The sequence below is a fragment of the Martes martes genome (genome assembly GCF_963455335.1).
Source record: "Martes martes genome assembly, chromosome: 7".
In the NCBI taxonomy this organism is placed as follows: domain Eukaryota; kingdom Metazoa; phylum Chordata; class Mammalia; order Carnivora; family Mustelidae; genus Martes; species Martes martes.
In genome coordinates this window covers 139702235-139719333 of record NC_137894.1, presented here as the reverse complement: position 1 = coordinate 139719333, position 17099 = coordinate 139702235, and the positions used below count along the sequence as shown (strand labels likewise).

At 48.7% G+C, this 17099-nt stretch overlaps 1 protein-coding gene across 4 annotated transcripts in view; it reads right to left on the bottom strand.

The window, feature by feature from the left end:
- Positions 1-17099, bottom strand: part of EML1 (EMAP like 1) — a 176121-nt gene that overhangs the window by 118151 nt on the left and 40871 nt on the right. The window contains exon 1 of one of the 4 annotated variants that reach the window (XM_080808138.1): positions 7854-7986. The exons of 2 other annotated variants lie outside the window; for them this stretch is intronic. In XM_080808138.1, the coding sequence (XP_080664264.1) occupies positions 7854-7920 (67 nt within the window). In that variant the 5' untranslated portion in view covers positions 7921-7986. Of the gene's footprint in view, positions 1-7853; positions 7987-17099 lie in introns of those variants that run through there. One more of the 4 variants, XM_080808140.1, reaches the window with a different exon arrangement.

The window sequence follows — 17099 nt, the reverse complement described above, 5'->3', positions numbered from 1 at the left end:
CCCACCCTCCCCTCCCCTGCTGGCCTACCCTCCACGCTGCCAGGGGGACCCCTCTTTCAAAAATCCCTGAGGATCTGGCCACGTCACTCCCTTGCCTCAAAATCCTCTGCCACATTCTCTCTGCTCCTCAGAATAAGACCAAACGCCTTAATGTGGCCGAGAAACCCCAAGTGTGGCCGAGAAGCCCCACAAGACCCTCCCAGCTTCATTTCAATCCACTCCTTCCTCTTCCCCCCACGAGACCTTTCCGTTTCCAAAAGGTGCTCCCGCCGTCCACTTCCTCATCGCTTTCCCTGGTCTGGACGGCTCCTCTCCCCCCACCCCACCCTCTCCCCACCCCCTTGCAGGGTTTGACTTCCACTCTCCCTGGAAAGAAACCCCAATGCACATCCCTCGAGTCCCGTCCCCGGCGACACGCTACACGGTTCCTTATACTTAGGACCGTCCATCCCCGGGGTCATCAAGTCACTCATCAGAAGGAAGCAAGGAATGTCTAGATCCCAACGAGCAATGCAGGGTTCCAGAAGGCAAGGGCCACACTGACCGTGTGCGTCCTCGCGAACCCCCTCCATCATTGAAATAATGAGCACCGTGGGTATTCTACTTGTTTAATAAAAAAGAAACACATTGAAGGGGACTGAGACTGGAGGCAGAAAGGCTAGTTTAGGGCTGCCATTTTCAAAAACACAGATGAAAACCCAGCTGAGAAGTGATGAGCCTCTGAACTGGGCAGAAGGGATGGGTTGTCGGATGCTCAGGGAGCAGAACCCACAGGGCCCACCGAGATGGGAGGATGCGGCACAGAAAAGTCCAGGATGATTCTCAGGGAAATCTAGGGTAGTTTATTAAGCCCAGAGAGTTCAGATCTTTTCCAGAATAAATACTGCATTTTAAGACACAACTAAGTGTTCTGCAAACATGTGGTTTTCCACACCAAGAGCATTTTCCAATAAAGATACAGCTGTAGAGGAAACAAAATTGGAAGTGCGTCTACCTAACTCTTCATTTAAAAAGTAGGACTTTAAAGAAAGATAACCTCTTTCAAACAGCAATTTCTTTACAGTAAGCCAAAGAGGATGGCACCTGTTGCCACTCATACCCCAGGACACTTCCAAGCCAGGACAGCACTCAAACAAATACGTTGCTTCCAGCAGAATAGTAAATGCAGGTGTCAAACATCTAGTGAGAAATTCGCCAAGCTTCTGGGGGCGGGGGGCTGTATTGATTCATAGTTACACAGCATTTAGAGTTTACAACATAGTTTTTTTGATTACTAATGTTTCTGCTGGCATTTTTTAAAAGATCTTACTTATTTGACACAGAAAGAGAGAGCACACAAGTAGGCAGAGAAACAGGCAGAGGGAGAGGGAGAAGCAGGCTCCCCGCTGAGCAGGGAAACTGTCTGATGCGGAGCTTGTCCAATGCGGGGCTCAATCCCAGACTCCCTGGGATCATGACCTGAGCCGAAGGCAGACACTTAACCGAATGAGCAACCCAGGCGCCTCTCTGCTGGCATTTAAAACATTTTGCTACTATTAGAAACCCTCTAATAATAAGCTAGGATTTTAAAGATGAATAAAAATATTTTTCCTGAAAGATTTTTATTTTTTATTTATTTTTTAAAGATGTTACCCATTCATTTAACAGAGAGAGAGAGAGAGAGAGAGAGAGAGATCACAAGTAGGCAGAGAGACAGGCAGAGAGAGAGGGCAAAGCAGGCTCCCTGCTGAGCAGAGAGCCTGATGTGGGGCTCGATCCCAGGACCACTGGGATCATGACCTGAGCTGAAGGCAGAGGCTTAACCCACTGAGCCACTCAGGCGCCCCCTGAAAGATTTTTAGTAGCACAAAATACCATTTATTTCAAGTCCCTACTAATAAAAACAATGCTTTAATGTAGAATTTTCAATGCCACCGTGATGAAGTTTTTCACGCTACTGGTTTTATGGCCTGAACAGACTGTAACACTAGGAAGCAAGATGTTCTTTCTCTTTCCTTATCTACCGTCCACTCAACCAAAGTGTTTATTTCTTAAGAGAATATATGAAAAGGCTTACGCTATCTCAGAAATTAATGATAGCCAGCTAATGGTTACTTTTTAAACACGGTTTTGTGAATTTTCCACCAAAATGCCCGGTTTTGTTTATAATGCCATAAATGCTTGTGGCTTGGCTATAAAATAAATTCCTTGCCGGGCAGAGTACCACATGTACCAAGAAGAAATTCTCACTTAGCACGGGGCTTGCTTTGCACTTTCCATGAAAGCATTTTCTTTTGATTTTGCTATCACAGAAAGCCCAAGTCAGTGCCCAGTCACCACACAGGAATGCAGAAGAGGTTTGAAAATACTTCCTAGTTTTGAGTTCAGATAATTTCCTCACAGGAGCTCCTTGATCCTGCTGTATACCCAACTATGTGCCCACGTGAAAAGCCCAACCTAATCCTAGTTAGGAGGAAGTCATGTGTTACAGATGCCAAAAGATGTTCAAGATTTTAAATAAATTATTCTTAATTTTCAAAATATAAATCCCTAGAAATTAAAAAGATTTTCCATTTCAAAACTAGAAAAAATAAAAAGCAGTAGCTCAAAAGATGGTGATAGCGATTTCAAGACATGACTGGGAGTAGTAGCAAGTACCATAGACTTGACCTGCTACGGTTATTAAAAAGTACCACCTGCAGGAGAAGAAGATCAGGGAACAAACGGGTCGTTAAAAGCTGTGTAGGCTTTAGAAGGAATTTGATAGTCTGTCAAGACACCCTCCAAAGGAAGATGGAGAAAAGGCTGCTATCCAGAATCATAACCCTTTAAGACGGTGACCAATTTCCATGTTATGATAGCGCAGAAGTACTTTATATGAGCACCAGGATTATTTACAGCATCACAACCCAGATTACATTGTATTGTAAATTGACAGGGCTCTGTCTTCTGGAAGAAACTCCCCCTCAAAAAAGAAAGGTAAAAGTAAGAAAATTAAGGACTTATCCATCATACATATAAAAAAGATAAGAGTTTTAAGTGAAAATCAGTAAGAGGTAACAACGTGAAGTGACAAGCAAAAAGGCTAATATCATCTTAGGCTGCATTATAAGACGTATAAATTTTAAAATAAGGGAGGTGAAATATCCTGCTCTATTCTGCTCTGTTTAAAAACTGTGTCTGGAGGGGCGCCTGGCTGGCTCAGTGGGGTAAAGCCTCTGCCTTCAGCTCAGGTCACGATCTCAGAGTCCTAGGATCAAGCCCCACATCGGGCTCTCTGCTCAGCAGGGAGCCTGATTCCTCCTCTCTCTCTCTCTGCCTGCCTCTCTGCCTACTTGTGATCTCTGTCTTCAAATAACTAAAGAAAATCTTTAAAAAAATAAAAATAAACACTGTGTCTGGAATACCACATTCAGTTGTGTCCAATTTTAAAAGGTCCATGGACAAAAAGAAACACACATAGATCAGGGAATCCAAAATGATTAAGAGCCTAAAATTGTATCTTATAAGGAATTACTTTTTTCCAAAGGTAATGTTTAGTTAGGAGACCACTTCAGAAAGAGCTATCATAATTGTTTTCAAACATGTAACAACCTGGTGTATGGAAAAGAGATTAAACCTATTCTCTGAACCCAAGAGGCAGAACTTGGGCCAAATTTTGAGTGCACACAGGAACCAGCCATCTGAACTATCCATAGAAGGGATGGCTTGCATGGAGAGATAGTGAGTTTCCAGTCCCTTGGAACTGCTCAAGCAGAGGCTGAATTACATTTGGAGCATTCTCACATATACCAGAGATTTCAGGCCCTGCAGGGATGGGTGGCCTGGATCAGAGTATGGGTAGGCGCAGGCGAGGAGGGCCAGCCTGCTGTCTTCTTCCTACTTCAACTAAAGCAGCTCCATGTTCATCTGCTTGACATTTGGGTTCCTGGGTAAGTGGTACTTTGAAGAAACAGCTCAAAGTCTGAGGAGAGGAAACCACAAGATGAAAAGCCCATTAGGTCCCCTCAAATACCAAGAGCCTTCTAACCTATTGCATCTGAGCAAGGGTGAGCGCAGACTCCTTCTGGTGAGCTCCAGCTGAAGAAAAGTATCCAAAGTGACTCACATAAATGAAATGGCAACATTTTATACTTTGCTCCCACTTCTTTCCTTCTTTGATCCAGCTCAGCTCCTTGTTGTTTAATCCAAGGGTGTAATGTAAAAAGAGGTTGATATTTAGATTTCAAAAAGTTCAGATTGGTTTCCCCCAGACAGTAAAAGCCAGAGTTAGCACATGACCCAGGAATTCTGCTCCTACGTATCTACCCAAGAAAGATGAGAACACATGTCTACACAAAAGCTTGTATGTGAATGCTCACAGGATCATTATTCAGAATGGTTTAAAAAAAGTGGAAACAATCCAAATGCTCATGGACAGGAGAATGGATACATAAAATGTGGTATATCCATGAAACAGAATATTATTTGGCCATAAAAAGGAACAAAGTACTGACATGAGGTACAAATTTGGGCAAACCTTAGAACATGATGCTTAGTGAAATTAGCCCAATGCAAAGGTCAACTATTAGCATGATTCCATTTACGTGGAAACATCCAGAACCAACAGAGACAGGAAGCAGGTTAGCAGTCATCAGGGTCTAGAGTGATGTGGAAATGGCAGGAACTGCTACCCAGGCTTCTTTTTGGGGTGGTGAAAATGTTCTAAAATTAAGGTATCAGTGATGCTGACACAGTTCGGTCAGTATATTGAAAACCACTTAATCGTACGCTTTAAATGGGTGAATTTTTAGGGGATGTCAATATCATCTCAACAAAGGTGTTATTAAAACAAACAAACAAAAAGATTCAGACTGGCATCCAAGCCTTATTGGTTGTGCAGCCTTATAGAGTCACCAAATGTCTCTTTCTGTTTTTTAAGATTTATTAATTTATTTTAGGGGGGCAGGGCAGAGGGAGAGGGAGGAGAGAAGCAGACTTCCTGCTGAGTGCAGAGCCTGTTCTCTCCAGGCCACAACCCTGAAATCATGACCTGAGCCAAAATCAAGAGTCGGACCCTTAACCCGCGGGGCCTCCCAGGTACCGCATCCCCAAATCCCTCTGAGCCTCAGTTTTCTCATACATAATATGATATACCGCACAGGGAGGCTTTGAAGAAATATGGAGTAAAGAATGGTAAGTATTTCCCAAATCACGAATTGGCTTATAAATGATAACTTTCCTTCACTTTTCAACAACGGTGGTTTTTCTTGGAGCAATAAAAGAAGTTTGTGGTTTCTCGCTCTTTGACCAGAGTTCTAAATACTTTGGAGGAAAAAATGCTGCATGAGTTTTCTCCTGAAATGAGGGCGCCAGTATCTGAAAGATGAGAATGAACAGTCTTTGGGGGAAGACTAGACACCCCCTGACTTTACACTGAGGATCCACTGCAAATTAGATAGGAGACAGAGCAAGGGGGAAAAGGATGAGAGGAAGACAAGGAGTGCATTCACTTGAGCAAAGTTTTCCTTCTCGTTCAGATATTCGCTTCCATCCTTATCTCCCCAGGAGGACGCTGTGACAGTCATCCAGCTAATAAGTATGGGTTGTATTTGCTGAAGCTAATCTACAACTATGGCTTCTTAGCGGCTGTCATTATCGCAAGCCTGAGGCTTCATCAACATATGAAAATGGAGGAGTTCACATATTACACTGTTGTAGTCTGGGCCATTGTCATGTAAATCTCTAATTTAAAAAGAAAAAAATTTTTTCTCAGTGCAGCTAATGAAATACCCACATGTTTAATTTCATTCTTGGTGAAACGGTGTTTCCTTGATCTGCTGCCTTAATGGAATCATCATAGTAATTAGCTAAATTATATTCATTTATACTTTTACTTAATGGAAGCCTCTTGAAATGAATAATTTCACATGAAAACATCTGTTGCTTGCGACATCATTAGTTAACGCCCATTCTGTCCCATAAACTACTCTTGCTGTAAAGTTTATTCATATGGTAACCAAAACATAATAAAAACAGAGCTGAGAACTTTCTGAGAAAAGAAATTCAACAGCTATGATTCATTCAACTGTGTTTTGAAGTGATCTTACGGTTTGATTCTAGCTATTTTAAAGTGATTTTTCTTAAACTGTTACCCATACAATATAGAAGAGCTGACCGTTACCTTCTTCTAGGCATCATTAGCAGGAAGCTACGTTACCACTATCTCTAAACTAGCAATTAACAAGAAAAGGCAGAAAACCAAAACACTCATGAACAGATGTGTAGGTCAACTTGAGGAATGAAGTGCTATTTAGGAATGAGATAACCAGGCCCCCTAACAACTGCTCAAATAAAAATACCTAGGCTCATTTCCATAACCTAAATCAAACTGTCAACATATATGCCCACATATTAATTTTTAAAAATCCTTCATGCCTAAAATTCATTTAATATAATTTTTCAGCCACATGCCTTTCACAACTAACATAATGGGAATTCTCTCATAAACACTTAGGAGGCTGTACTGCCTTTACACCAAAAATAGTAATTCAGATGGGATGGGTTGTAGGTCATTTAAGGAAACCATTCAAAATTTAATTGGGAACTCTATACAGCGGACGGGAGAACCAAATGCTCCCATGACTCTAAACTATAAGGGATTCCAGGGGCCCATAGAGAACCAAATACATTCTGTGTGCCTCAACATTTTCAGAGGACCAAAAACACAGGGGCTCTGCTCTGGGAAACTGCTGGTACATCTGGAGAGTCAAAACTTTCTTTAATTCCACTGAAGAGAGCATTACTAAGTTAAGGAAGGCCTGCATGTGATTAACATGAAAATTAATCACTGCAGAAACTATCAGAAAAAATCTTTCATGAAAAAGACAACGATCAATTCCACCCGAGGCTAAAATATCATCATGGAGGGGAAAATCCACACAGTCATCTTTATGGCTACAGCAAATACCTCCTATTTGCAAACAGGTGTCAAAGAGCTGGAGAAGTTCCCCTAAATCACAATCACGATTGCAAAATAAATTGCTCAAGTCCTCAATGCACCTAGAATTCTAAATTATTCCGATCGCACTACAGGCGAATTCTATAAAATACACATGGTTTCTCCTTTAATAAACTTTTGGGACCCTCTGATCAAGCAGTAAATCCAACGTAGAAAAAAAAAATTAAAAACCTGGTTAACTTTGGTTCATGAATTATCATACATCGTGTTCTCCTAAAATATGCTGCGTGATGTGAAAATCTTTTTCCACCCCGCCAGGGAGACTAAAATCTTTCAAGCACGTAGGATTTTACATTTTGTAAAAGATGCCACATTGCCAGTTAAGACTGTTTCCTTCCTGTTTAAAAAAAAAAAAAAAAAAAAGGCAACAAAATCTAGCATCCCGTCCACAAAACAGTGCGAGCACTTTCCAGCCAGGTTCACTCCGCCCGCGCGCTGCGCTGCACCGGGGCGGCTGCACCAAAGGAGCCCGAACGGCTCGCGAGGGTCGAGCTGCCGCCGACCCGGCGCCGGTCCCCGAGGAGGTCCTGCTTCCCGGGGGCTTCTTCCCCGAGCTCCTCCCGCAGAGCCTCGCGGGCGGACCCGCGTCCGGCAGCCGCGAGCAACACGTCCCCGCGCCCGCGGCGGCCCGGCCTCCCCGCGCGCCGCCCGGCCCCGTGCGCTGGCTCCGCGGGTCCCCGGCGGGCCGGGCGCGGGGCGCGGGGCGCGGGCGGCGGGGGCGAGCCAGGCGCGGCCCGCGGGCCTGCACAATGCGCCCGCGGCGGCGGGAACCGCGCGCCTCCGCCGCAACTTTGCGCGGCCTCCCGCCCCGGCCTCGCCCCGCGGCCCGGCCCGCCGCCCCCCGCCCCGCGCCGCCGCGGCCGCCGCCCCTCACCGTTGCAGAACTGGAGCAGCGAGGACGTGTCGTACAGGCTGCTGTAGCTCGAGAAGCCGTCCTCCATGCTGAGGCCGCCGGGCCGCGCCCGCTCCCCCGGCCCGGCCGCGCCGCCGCCGCTCACCCCCACACTGAGCCGAGCCGAGCCGCGGCCGGCGCTGGCGCTGGGGCCGGCCCTGCTGTGGCGGCGGCCGCGGCCGGTTACCATGGCAACCCCGGGCCCGCCGCCGCCGCCGCGGCCGCCGCGCGGGCCTGACGCCGGCGCTGCCCGCGCTGCCCGCCAGGGGGCGGCCTCGGCGGGGCGGCGGGGCGGGGCCGGGGGCCGGGAGCTGGGGGCGCCGCCGGGCCGCCGGGGTGCCGGCGCGCGGGGGGCCTGCGGGGGCGTCGCCGCCGGGCCCCGCCTCCTCGCACGGCCGGGGCGCCCCCGGGAGGGCGGGCCGCGGGGGCCGCGGGGACAAAGGGAGCGGCGGGGCGGGCGCGGAGGGAGCGGGGCGCCGCCCCGGCCGGGGGAGCCGTGCCCTGCGGGCGCCGAGGCCCGCGCTCCCCGGAGGCCCCGTCCCCGCGCCCGCCGGCGGCTCCAGGACCAAACATGGGCCGCGATTCGCGCTCGGAGCCGCTCCGCTCCGGGCCACGTCCCCCGCCGCGGCGCGCCCCTCTCCCCACAGGTCCCCCGCCGCGGCGCGCCCGGCCCCGAGGGAGCGGTGGCCCCGGGTGCGGGCTCCGCTCGGCGCTCTGCTCGCGGGCGGAGAGGGCCGCGGCTCAGCCCCCGCGGGCCGCAGCGTCTGGGCGGCCTGGGCAGGAGCCACGACATCTGCTCCGCGCCTTCCCCTCCGATCGGCCCCCGCGGCACAGATTTGTCACATTACACACTTGTTAGCCGGCTCGGGGAGCCGCGGGGGGCTGTGTGCACTCTCCCGGGAAGACAGAGTTCCGACGAAATTCCGGAGCGGGGGAGACGCCCGGACCAGCTTTCTGTAACTTTTCCAGCACGCGCGCGCGCGCACACGCACACACACGCGCGCACACGCACACACACGCGCGCACACACGCGCGCACACGCGCGCGCACACGCACACACGCACTGCATTAATGACCGGAGCTCCACCACGCTTCGCCTGAAGTCCGGGCGCTGGGAAATGGGGAGAACACGTGCGCCGGTGACCCTCGGGCCGGGAGGGTGCAGAAGACACTGCCAGCATTTGTGCTTCTTTGCTCCACGACGGCGACAATTCACTTCCGCCTCTTAACCACACGTGATTCGCTTACATGTTCTAATTCACCTACATGCCCGAGTGGTTTCAAGTCGTAGGTATTCACTGGTAGGGCTTGAACACCCCGAAGGTGACATGAGTAAAAAGTTACCATCAGGAGCGCGAGCGGGCCTCACCGGGCTCAGAGCCGGGGCTCGGTCACTGCAAGTGGCACGTTTGGCATGTGGGTTAGCCACCACTGGCAGTGGAAGCTGTGGGCGGAAGGGAGGTTGAAGACCTTCTCCCTGGTCAGGGAGACCAGGCACAGAGGACAAGAGGGACTGTTGATGAGGAAAGTGCAGGTAGGACCACGAAGGGCTGCAGGGGGGGTTGGAGTGTGGCCCAGAGCTCGGAGGACAGTGGGAAGGCCGTCATTCATGATCCTGGGTCTGCTGACAAGCCAAAGGGCTGCTCTAAGAGGAACGAAGAGCTTGTATTGCAGACAGGTGGGAAATGAGATTGCACTGGGGGGGGGGGGGCGAGCCAGGTAGGAGAGGCCCCGAGGGCCTGCAGAGGACCTGAAGGCAGCCGGTGGCAGACAGAGGAGGGAGGTGAGAGCAAGCGGCTGCTGGGGCTGCATTGGAGAGATGAGTCTGGGGGCAGACTGGACAGCGGGGGCCGGGGCCGGGAGCTGGAGAGGCCCAAGGCCGGGAGAGGCCTGAGCACCTCCACAGTCAGAGGGATGGGCCAGAGGAACCTTCCTATGGGACAGACAGCTGGAGAGGCAGGAAAACTGACAGAGGACAGCAAGCTTCCCACTAGAAACGATCCAAGCAATTTGGAGAGTGGAGAGGGCGTCCCAATGAAAGAATGGGATTTGGGCAGAAATTGTTTAAAAAAAAAAAAAAACTTTCTAAAGGTGAAGATGGTAAGTCAACAGAAGCTGGGCAGAGCCTTGGGATGGGAGGAGAGAAATTCCAAAGGAGTTGGAAAGAGAGGCAGGAAACTCGCATAGGATATTGTCTCATTAAACTAGGAGCACAGAGAGTAGCAGAGAGGTGGGCATTTTCATAGGATTCTCTGCAGGACAGGTCAAGGAAGACGGGGCTAGGCAAGGGCCCTTCTATTCGGCAGCAGAGGGCTTGCCAGGTGGCCTGGAACATCTTGGTGAGCCGTGGGGAGGGGAGGCGGGCTGCTGGTCATCAAACGGAGAGCATACGTGGGTGCACATTTGAGAACTTTGGCAGGGAAAGGAAATGCGGGCCAACTCCAGAGGGCTGGGGAGGCAGAAGGGTCACATAAAGCCACCCCTGCCACTGCCCAGCACAGATGAAACCTCCACGTCTCTAAAGCAAGAGGCAAGGGGCACCTGGGGGGCTCAGTCATTATGCGTCTGCCCTTGACTCAAGTCATGACCCCAGGGCCCAGGGATGGAGCCCCATGTCAGGCTCCCTGCTCAATGGGAAGCCTGCTTCTCCCTCTCCCACTCCCCCTGCTTGTGTGCACTCTCTCGTTGTATCTCTATCAAATAAAAAAATAAAATCTTAAATAATAAAGTCAGAGGCGGGTGCTATAGAGAAGGGGCTTTCGAAGCGCAAGCCTGATCACAGGTGCACTTTGATCTTTGCTCATGTCTGTCGTCTCGCTTCCCACCCTCCCCGCTTCAAACCCAATCCTAATACCCCCTCCTCTCCATTTTGCAGTTTTGTGCATTAGAATACAGTAGATAATTGACATGAAAGCTGACTGCGGCATTCTTCACATTGGAAAGGAAAGGATAATTATGAATAAATGATTAAAACATGGCTCTTCTTAAGAATGTTAATATTCTTGATACATCGTGTTCAAGGAATGCTACTGGACCACAGCTAAGAAGAGTTAAGAACAAAGAAAATTCAGAAGCAGGGCAGGAGAGAAATTGAGCTGGAGATTTTCGTAGAAGATCTTACTTCTGCTAGAGCAAAATTACAAACAACAGTAAAGAACTCAGTCCACTTGCTTTTCAGATGATAAAGATCATTATTACACTCTTAACCTAGAATACTTAACGGCTATGTTTTTCCCACAATGGCAAAAGCTCACTCTAAAAAAAAAGCAAAATTTAGTATAATTACAAGGATATGCATATTAAGTCAATTAGGTATAATCTACACAGCATTGAAAAAGATCCATGGGGAAAGTCCAAAAAAAAAAATCTCTGAACGCTTTAATTAATGATGTGTGATTTTTGTGCCCAAACATTTTAACAGACTGTTATTCCATGTCACTTTGAGATCATTTATGGCCCAAGACCAAGAACTGTTGTCATTGTGATAAGTGACGTACACTCTCCAGGACAAATTAACCACAGCATTCAGTGGCATTAATAGCAGCATATTGTACTGTATGTGAAAAAAGAGAAAGGAAAGTAGGAGCTCTGTAGCCTCTATTCGTGGAGAAGTAATTTTTAAAATTACCCAGAAATGTAGCTTGTGTACCTATTGTTTAATTCAACATTTCTCCAGAAATAGTTGCTACAGTTCCGGGCACCGTGCTTGGGGCTGGGAATACAGCCACAGAACACAGTACTTTCTAGACTGCAGGTGGCCGTGTGTAGTCGATGTAAAGAGTCATATGTGCACTTTAAAGAATGAAGTAGGAAAGTCTACTTCTGCGTCGGTACCCAAAGGAATTGAAAGCGGCTGGGTGGCTTAGTTGCTAAGTGTCTAACTCTTGACTTCTCGATTTTGGTTCAGGGTCGTGAGATCAAGCCCCACATCTGGCTCAGTTCGGAGTCTGCTTGCGATTCTCTCCCTCTGCCTGTCCCCCCCACTCGTGTGCGTACTCTCTCTCAAATAAGTAAATAAAAAAAATTCTTTTTAAAAAAAGATATAAAGAAAGGACACTTTGACACCTGCTACTATGTAGATGAACCTTGAGGACCTTATGTTAAGGGAAAGAAGCCAGTCACAAAGAGACATATACTACATGATTACACTTACACGAGGTCCCTAGAAGAGTCAAGTTCATAGAGACAGAAGTAGAATGGTGGGTGCGAGGGGCTGAGGGGGATGGGAAGGAAGTGAGTGTTCAACGAGGACAGAGTTTCAGTTTGGAATGATGAGAAAGTTCTGGAGATGGAGGGGGGTGCTCGTTACACAACAGGGTTATTGTACTTACTGTCACTGAACTGTGCCCTTACAAATTAAAATGGCAAATTTTATGCATATTTTAAAACCAATTAAAAAGAAATGGAATAAGAAATATCAGAATACACTGAACTTACTAAGAATAAGTTTTTACTCGAAACATTGGTTTTTACTTGGAATGTGTGCTGGGTCGTTGTGTAAAATGTGTTTCTCCCTATAGGTCACAAAGTCAAGCAGATGGTCAAGCAGATAATAACGAATTGTGATAAGTGCTAAGAAACAGAAGTAGAAGAAGGAAGGGTTTCAGATTATTCCAGAGAGCGTGACTACCGGACCGAGGGTAAGCGAGGGAATCCGAGCAGGGGAAGCCGCTCGACCAGATCAGGACCCAGGACCGGCTGAGGAACCGCCAAGGTCACCCAGCAGGAAGAATGGCCTGCTCACATGGTGGTTCTGATTAAATTCTAAGATCCAAGGAAAGCTGCCCTTCGGTTAGTGTTATGGGTTAAACTGTGTCGGTCCCAAATGCATTTGTTGAAGGACTAACCTCTAGCCCTTGGAATGTGACTTTCTTCGGAGGCAAGGTCTTTATAGAGGTAATGAAGTTAAAATGAGGGCATTAGGTTGCGTCCTCATCCAATGGGACTGATGTCCACAGACGAAAAAGGGATTAGGACACAGACACACACAAAAGGAAGACAACATGATGACACAGGTAAAAGGCTGTCGTCAACAAACCAAGCAGAGAGACCTGGGACAGATCATTCCCTCGTGGCCCTCAGAAGGAGGCGACCAAGCCTTCACCTTGATTTTGGACTTCTAGCCTTCAGAACAAAGAGACAGTCAATTTCTGCTGCTTCAGCCCTCCCCCAGCGTGTAGAACTTGGTTACTACCCCCCTGGCAAACGGACAGAGTCACTGTAGAATCCCAATGTCAAGGATTAGCTCTACCCTGGATCCCGAAACTCATTACTGATACTGGAGTACAAAATGCGCTTCCTATGATAAGATTGTCACTGCATCAAACGAGAGCTACTCAGAGATGCCTAACCTCAGAAAAGGACATTAAACTCTCCCACCTGCCTGCCAATGCCGCTGTATTTCCCTACAACATCCCTGACAAATGCTCCCTTGGCCATTTCAAAGCTGAAAAGCTTGAATTATTGAAAAGATGGCTGGTTATTTTTATCCCAAATCACCTTCCCCAAAGCATCCTTCAGCGATCCAGCTTTCGTCCCGTCAATCTCATCTCCCGTGTCCTGGTGCAGTCTGTCTGTTCCGAGACGCTGCAGTCACAGCCTGTGTCCTGTTTTCCCGGCTCTGTTTTGTGACTCCAGGGTTAGCTTGCCCAGAGAGGGGTTAATGATGGCATTTCATTCTCCGTTGCCTACCCCATTAAGTGCAGATATCTTGGCGCAGACTTCAAGTGTGTCTGAGTTCCCGCGGCAAATGCTGTCTTTGGCATCTGACACGCTCCTGCCGCACCACACTATCGGCAGCTCCCGTTCATGACTCTCAGTCATGCCATGCACTTGAAAGCTCTGGACCTCTGCCCATGCCCCAGCCCTGAGTGCCTGCCTTCCCCGCCTGCCACCACTGAAGCCAAGCGATCCTGCCCACTGCACTCCACATCTGCTGGGATTGAACCCCATCCCTTATGTTAAGTGGCCTTGCCTTGTAGCAACGTGTGTGTGTGTGTGTGTGTGTGTGTGTGTGTGTGTGTGTCCATCTGTCCCAGGAGATTAGATGCCCCAAACATCCCTCATGCTGGGCATAGCTGGCACTGAGCACATGCTGAGTGAATGAATGAAATGAATGATTGAACCCGCTAGACAAAATCAGTCGCTCGTGACACACAATAGGTTTTCAACTGCTTCAAAGACTTTGAAGAGAGCGTTCCTGCTTTCCAGGCTGAAGCCCTCCATTTCCTCCCTGGCCATCCCATGACATAGTTTCTCAACCCCTTGTCTGAAGAGATGCCCACCTTTCTCAAGTGGGCTCTTTTCTCCTGAATCCTGGCACCCAGAGCTGAACACAATAACCTCAGAGGACAGACCTGCGTGACTTTCCCTTTAACAACCTGGATACCATAATTCTGTTAATGCGACCAAAGTCCATATGGATTTTTTTTCTTTTTGAGCAGTCAGGATATATACTGTTGGTTCCTGTTGAACTTCTGGCCAGTGATAAACCCATCAGCCTTTCCAAATGAACTGCTGTTGTGTCTTCTCCATCCTGTATTGAGCTAATTGATTAAAAAAAAAATCTAAAGACAATTTATCTTTACCCCCGTTAAATGTCATGTTGTTGGTGTCCACCCATCCTCTTAGCCAACCCAAATCTTTAAACTCTGAACTCTGGCATCTAACCCATCAGCATTCTGGCGACAGGAAGTATGCAGTACCAAACCCTTTACTGATAATTGACAAAGTCATCCCCCCGCAGGAGGGGGAGGAGCTCTGCAGTCCGCATCTCCAGTAATCTATTTATCTGTACCTTAAACATGTTTGTCCAGCTCAACATGAAATTCCTCAACTGTGGGGCGCCTGGGTGGCTCAGTGGGTTAAAGCCTCTACCTTCGGCTCTAGTCATGATCTCAGCGTCCTGGGATCGAGCCCTGCCCTGCATCGGGCTCTCTGCTCGGTGAGGAGCTGCTTCCCCCTCTCGCTCTCTGCCTGCCTCTCTGCCTACTTGTGATCTCTCTCTGTCAAATAAATAAATAAAATCTTTAAAAAAAAGAAAGAAATTCCCCCAACTGTTCACCCAGCCCATTTTTCTCTGTCATGCACAGTGTTCCATGAAGGATCTTTACCAGTGCTTTGTAAATCCAGTCTGGTAACCCCGTGAAAATCAGAGAAAAAAAGTTGGTTTGGCTCTTGGGGACCGCCTTTCCTTCCAAGTCATACACACTAGCTCCTCAAAGATCTGTTAAAATTTTGGCTCAGAACCAACATTAATATCAAATTTATCATCCGTATTTTCCAGAATCCAACTTTTTCTGCTTTGGGGGAAATTATGACATTTTTCCCTTCCCAGTTTTCTGCAACGCCCGTCTGGTGAGGTTCGAGGTGGTTTGTCGACGTATTTGCCGTCACTAAGGAGCCTCGTCATTTCTCACCTACCTTTGGGCTCTTGACCATGCCTCCAGGGATGTTTCTTTTACTCTTTCCAGTTTTGCAACTGTTCTCCCGATGGGAGAGAAAGAAACCCACAAAGCCAAGTCCAGGATAGGCAGACGGCTCTCAGAGTCCTTTGTGGTCCCTGTTCCTCTCACTGTCCTTCGCGATCATTCGCCAGCCCCCCAGCAGCCGGCATGGAGCCTCCATAGTGCTCGCCCTGGCTTTGCCCCTGGGAGCCTCGTCCTGACGTTTGGGAGGCAGATCCAAAGCCCATCTCACAAAGGTGAGTCAGCTGCAGTGCGAGGAACCTGACTACCTGTGCGGCACCTGTCCCGGCCGGGCCGGGGCCGGCGAGACGCGCGAGTGCAGAAGCCGCACACACAGCCGAATGGAGGGCCTCTCCCGCCTCATTACCCTACAGCAGCACAGCGGAACCGGGAACATCTGAGCCTTCCAACTTAATGTGCTCGTAGTCCGGATGGACACGAAAACTCCTCATGATCTGAGACACCCATGGCTTTTTTCCTCTCAGGTCATTCACTCAAAAATGTTCTTGAGGATTCGCCTCCATCAAAATAATTTACGAATCTGGGAGTTTCTGAAATGAAGTGGAAATTTACAAGTCATATTCCATTTCCCCCTTTTAAAATTTTGTTCCGTTGAGGAGACTCGGCATTGTGATCGTCTGGGCTGCCTTAGAGTCATACGGGTGTTGCCGCTGATTGCAAGCAAAATGTCCATTGCACCGGCTCCACTGCACGACGTCATTTTCGGGAATCTGAGTTCGTTCTCTCCATTGTGTTACCCATGAGGTTTTATGGCAGTTCTTGGTGTACCACCGACTAACCACAGTTAGAGACACCAGGGTTAGGTCGGCTGTTCATCCCGGAGTGTGGGGCAGCTGGACTTGGGCCTGTGCCCGGGGTGATGAGCAGTAGCCCCCTGGGACTCTGGGGTGTTCTGGTTTGGATGACAAATTATACGGTAATCCCAGCTAGCATGGAAAGACTTAGAATCTATCCGTTTCGTATGTTTTAAAAATTACTGATATTCGCACAGGTGTATTGAAAGTTCTACCTTAAACTGCCTCATGGCATCAAAGTTGCAAGAAAGAAAGTTGCCAGAAATCTGAATATGTATCTGGAATGCCAAGTAAATAGACCTGTTTCTGAGGTTTGCCTGGTTCCTTCCCACCACCCGCAGCAGGGGCTTTCACATCTCTGTGGGCTAGCCACATGGTACTCATATGTAATTAACCAAGAGTCCTGGAAAACTTGCTAAAATATTTGCCTTTGGATTTCTGACTCCAGCTATCCCACTGAAGAAGACGAAGGGTTAAAGGGTCTTCTGACGAGAGATCACTGGTAAGGCAGTGCAGCTCCTCTCTTAATCATGGCTTGTTCACGGCACGCTTCATCACAAACAGGGTGCTGACCATGGTTCACTCCCTTGCACACACTGAGGGACTACTGTGTGCCGGGAACAGAGGACACAAAGGGGAATAAGGCCCCAGCGCACCCCCGGGGGTCTCAGGGTCCAGGAGGGAGCATATTCATGGGAACACAGCAAACACACAGGAGGGGACCAAGGCACACAGGAGCCCGTCGGGGATACGCCCCAGTTGCCCTCAGTGAATCAGCTCCACCCATGCTACAAGCCTGTGGGGTAGGGAGTACTGCCCCAGTTTCACACATGGGGGGCGCCTAGGTGGCTCAGTGTCTGACTCTTGATTTTGGCTCAGGTCATGATCTCAGGGTAATGGGGTCGAGCCCCACAACAGGCTCTGTGCCCAGCGTGCAGACTGCTTGT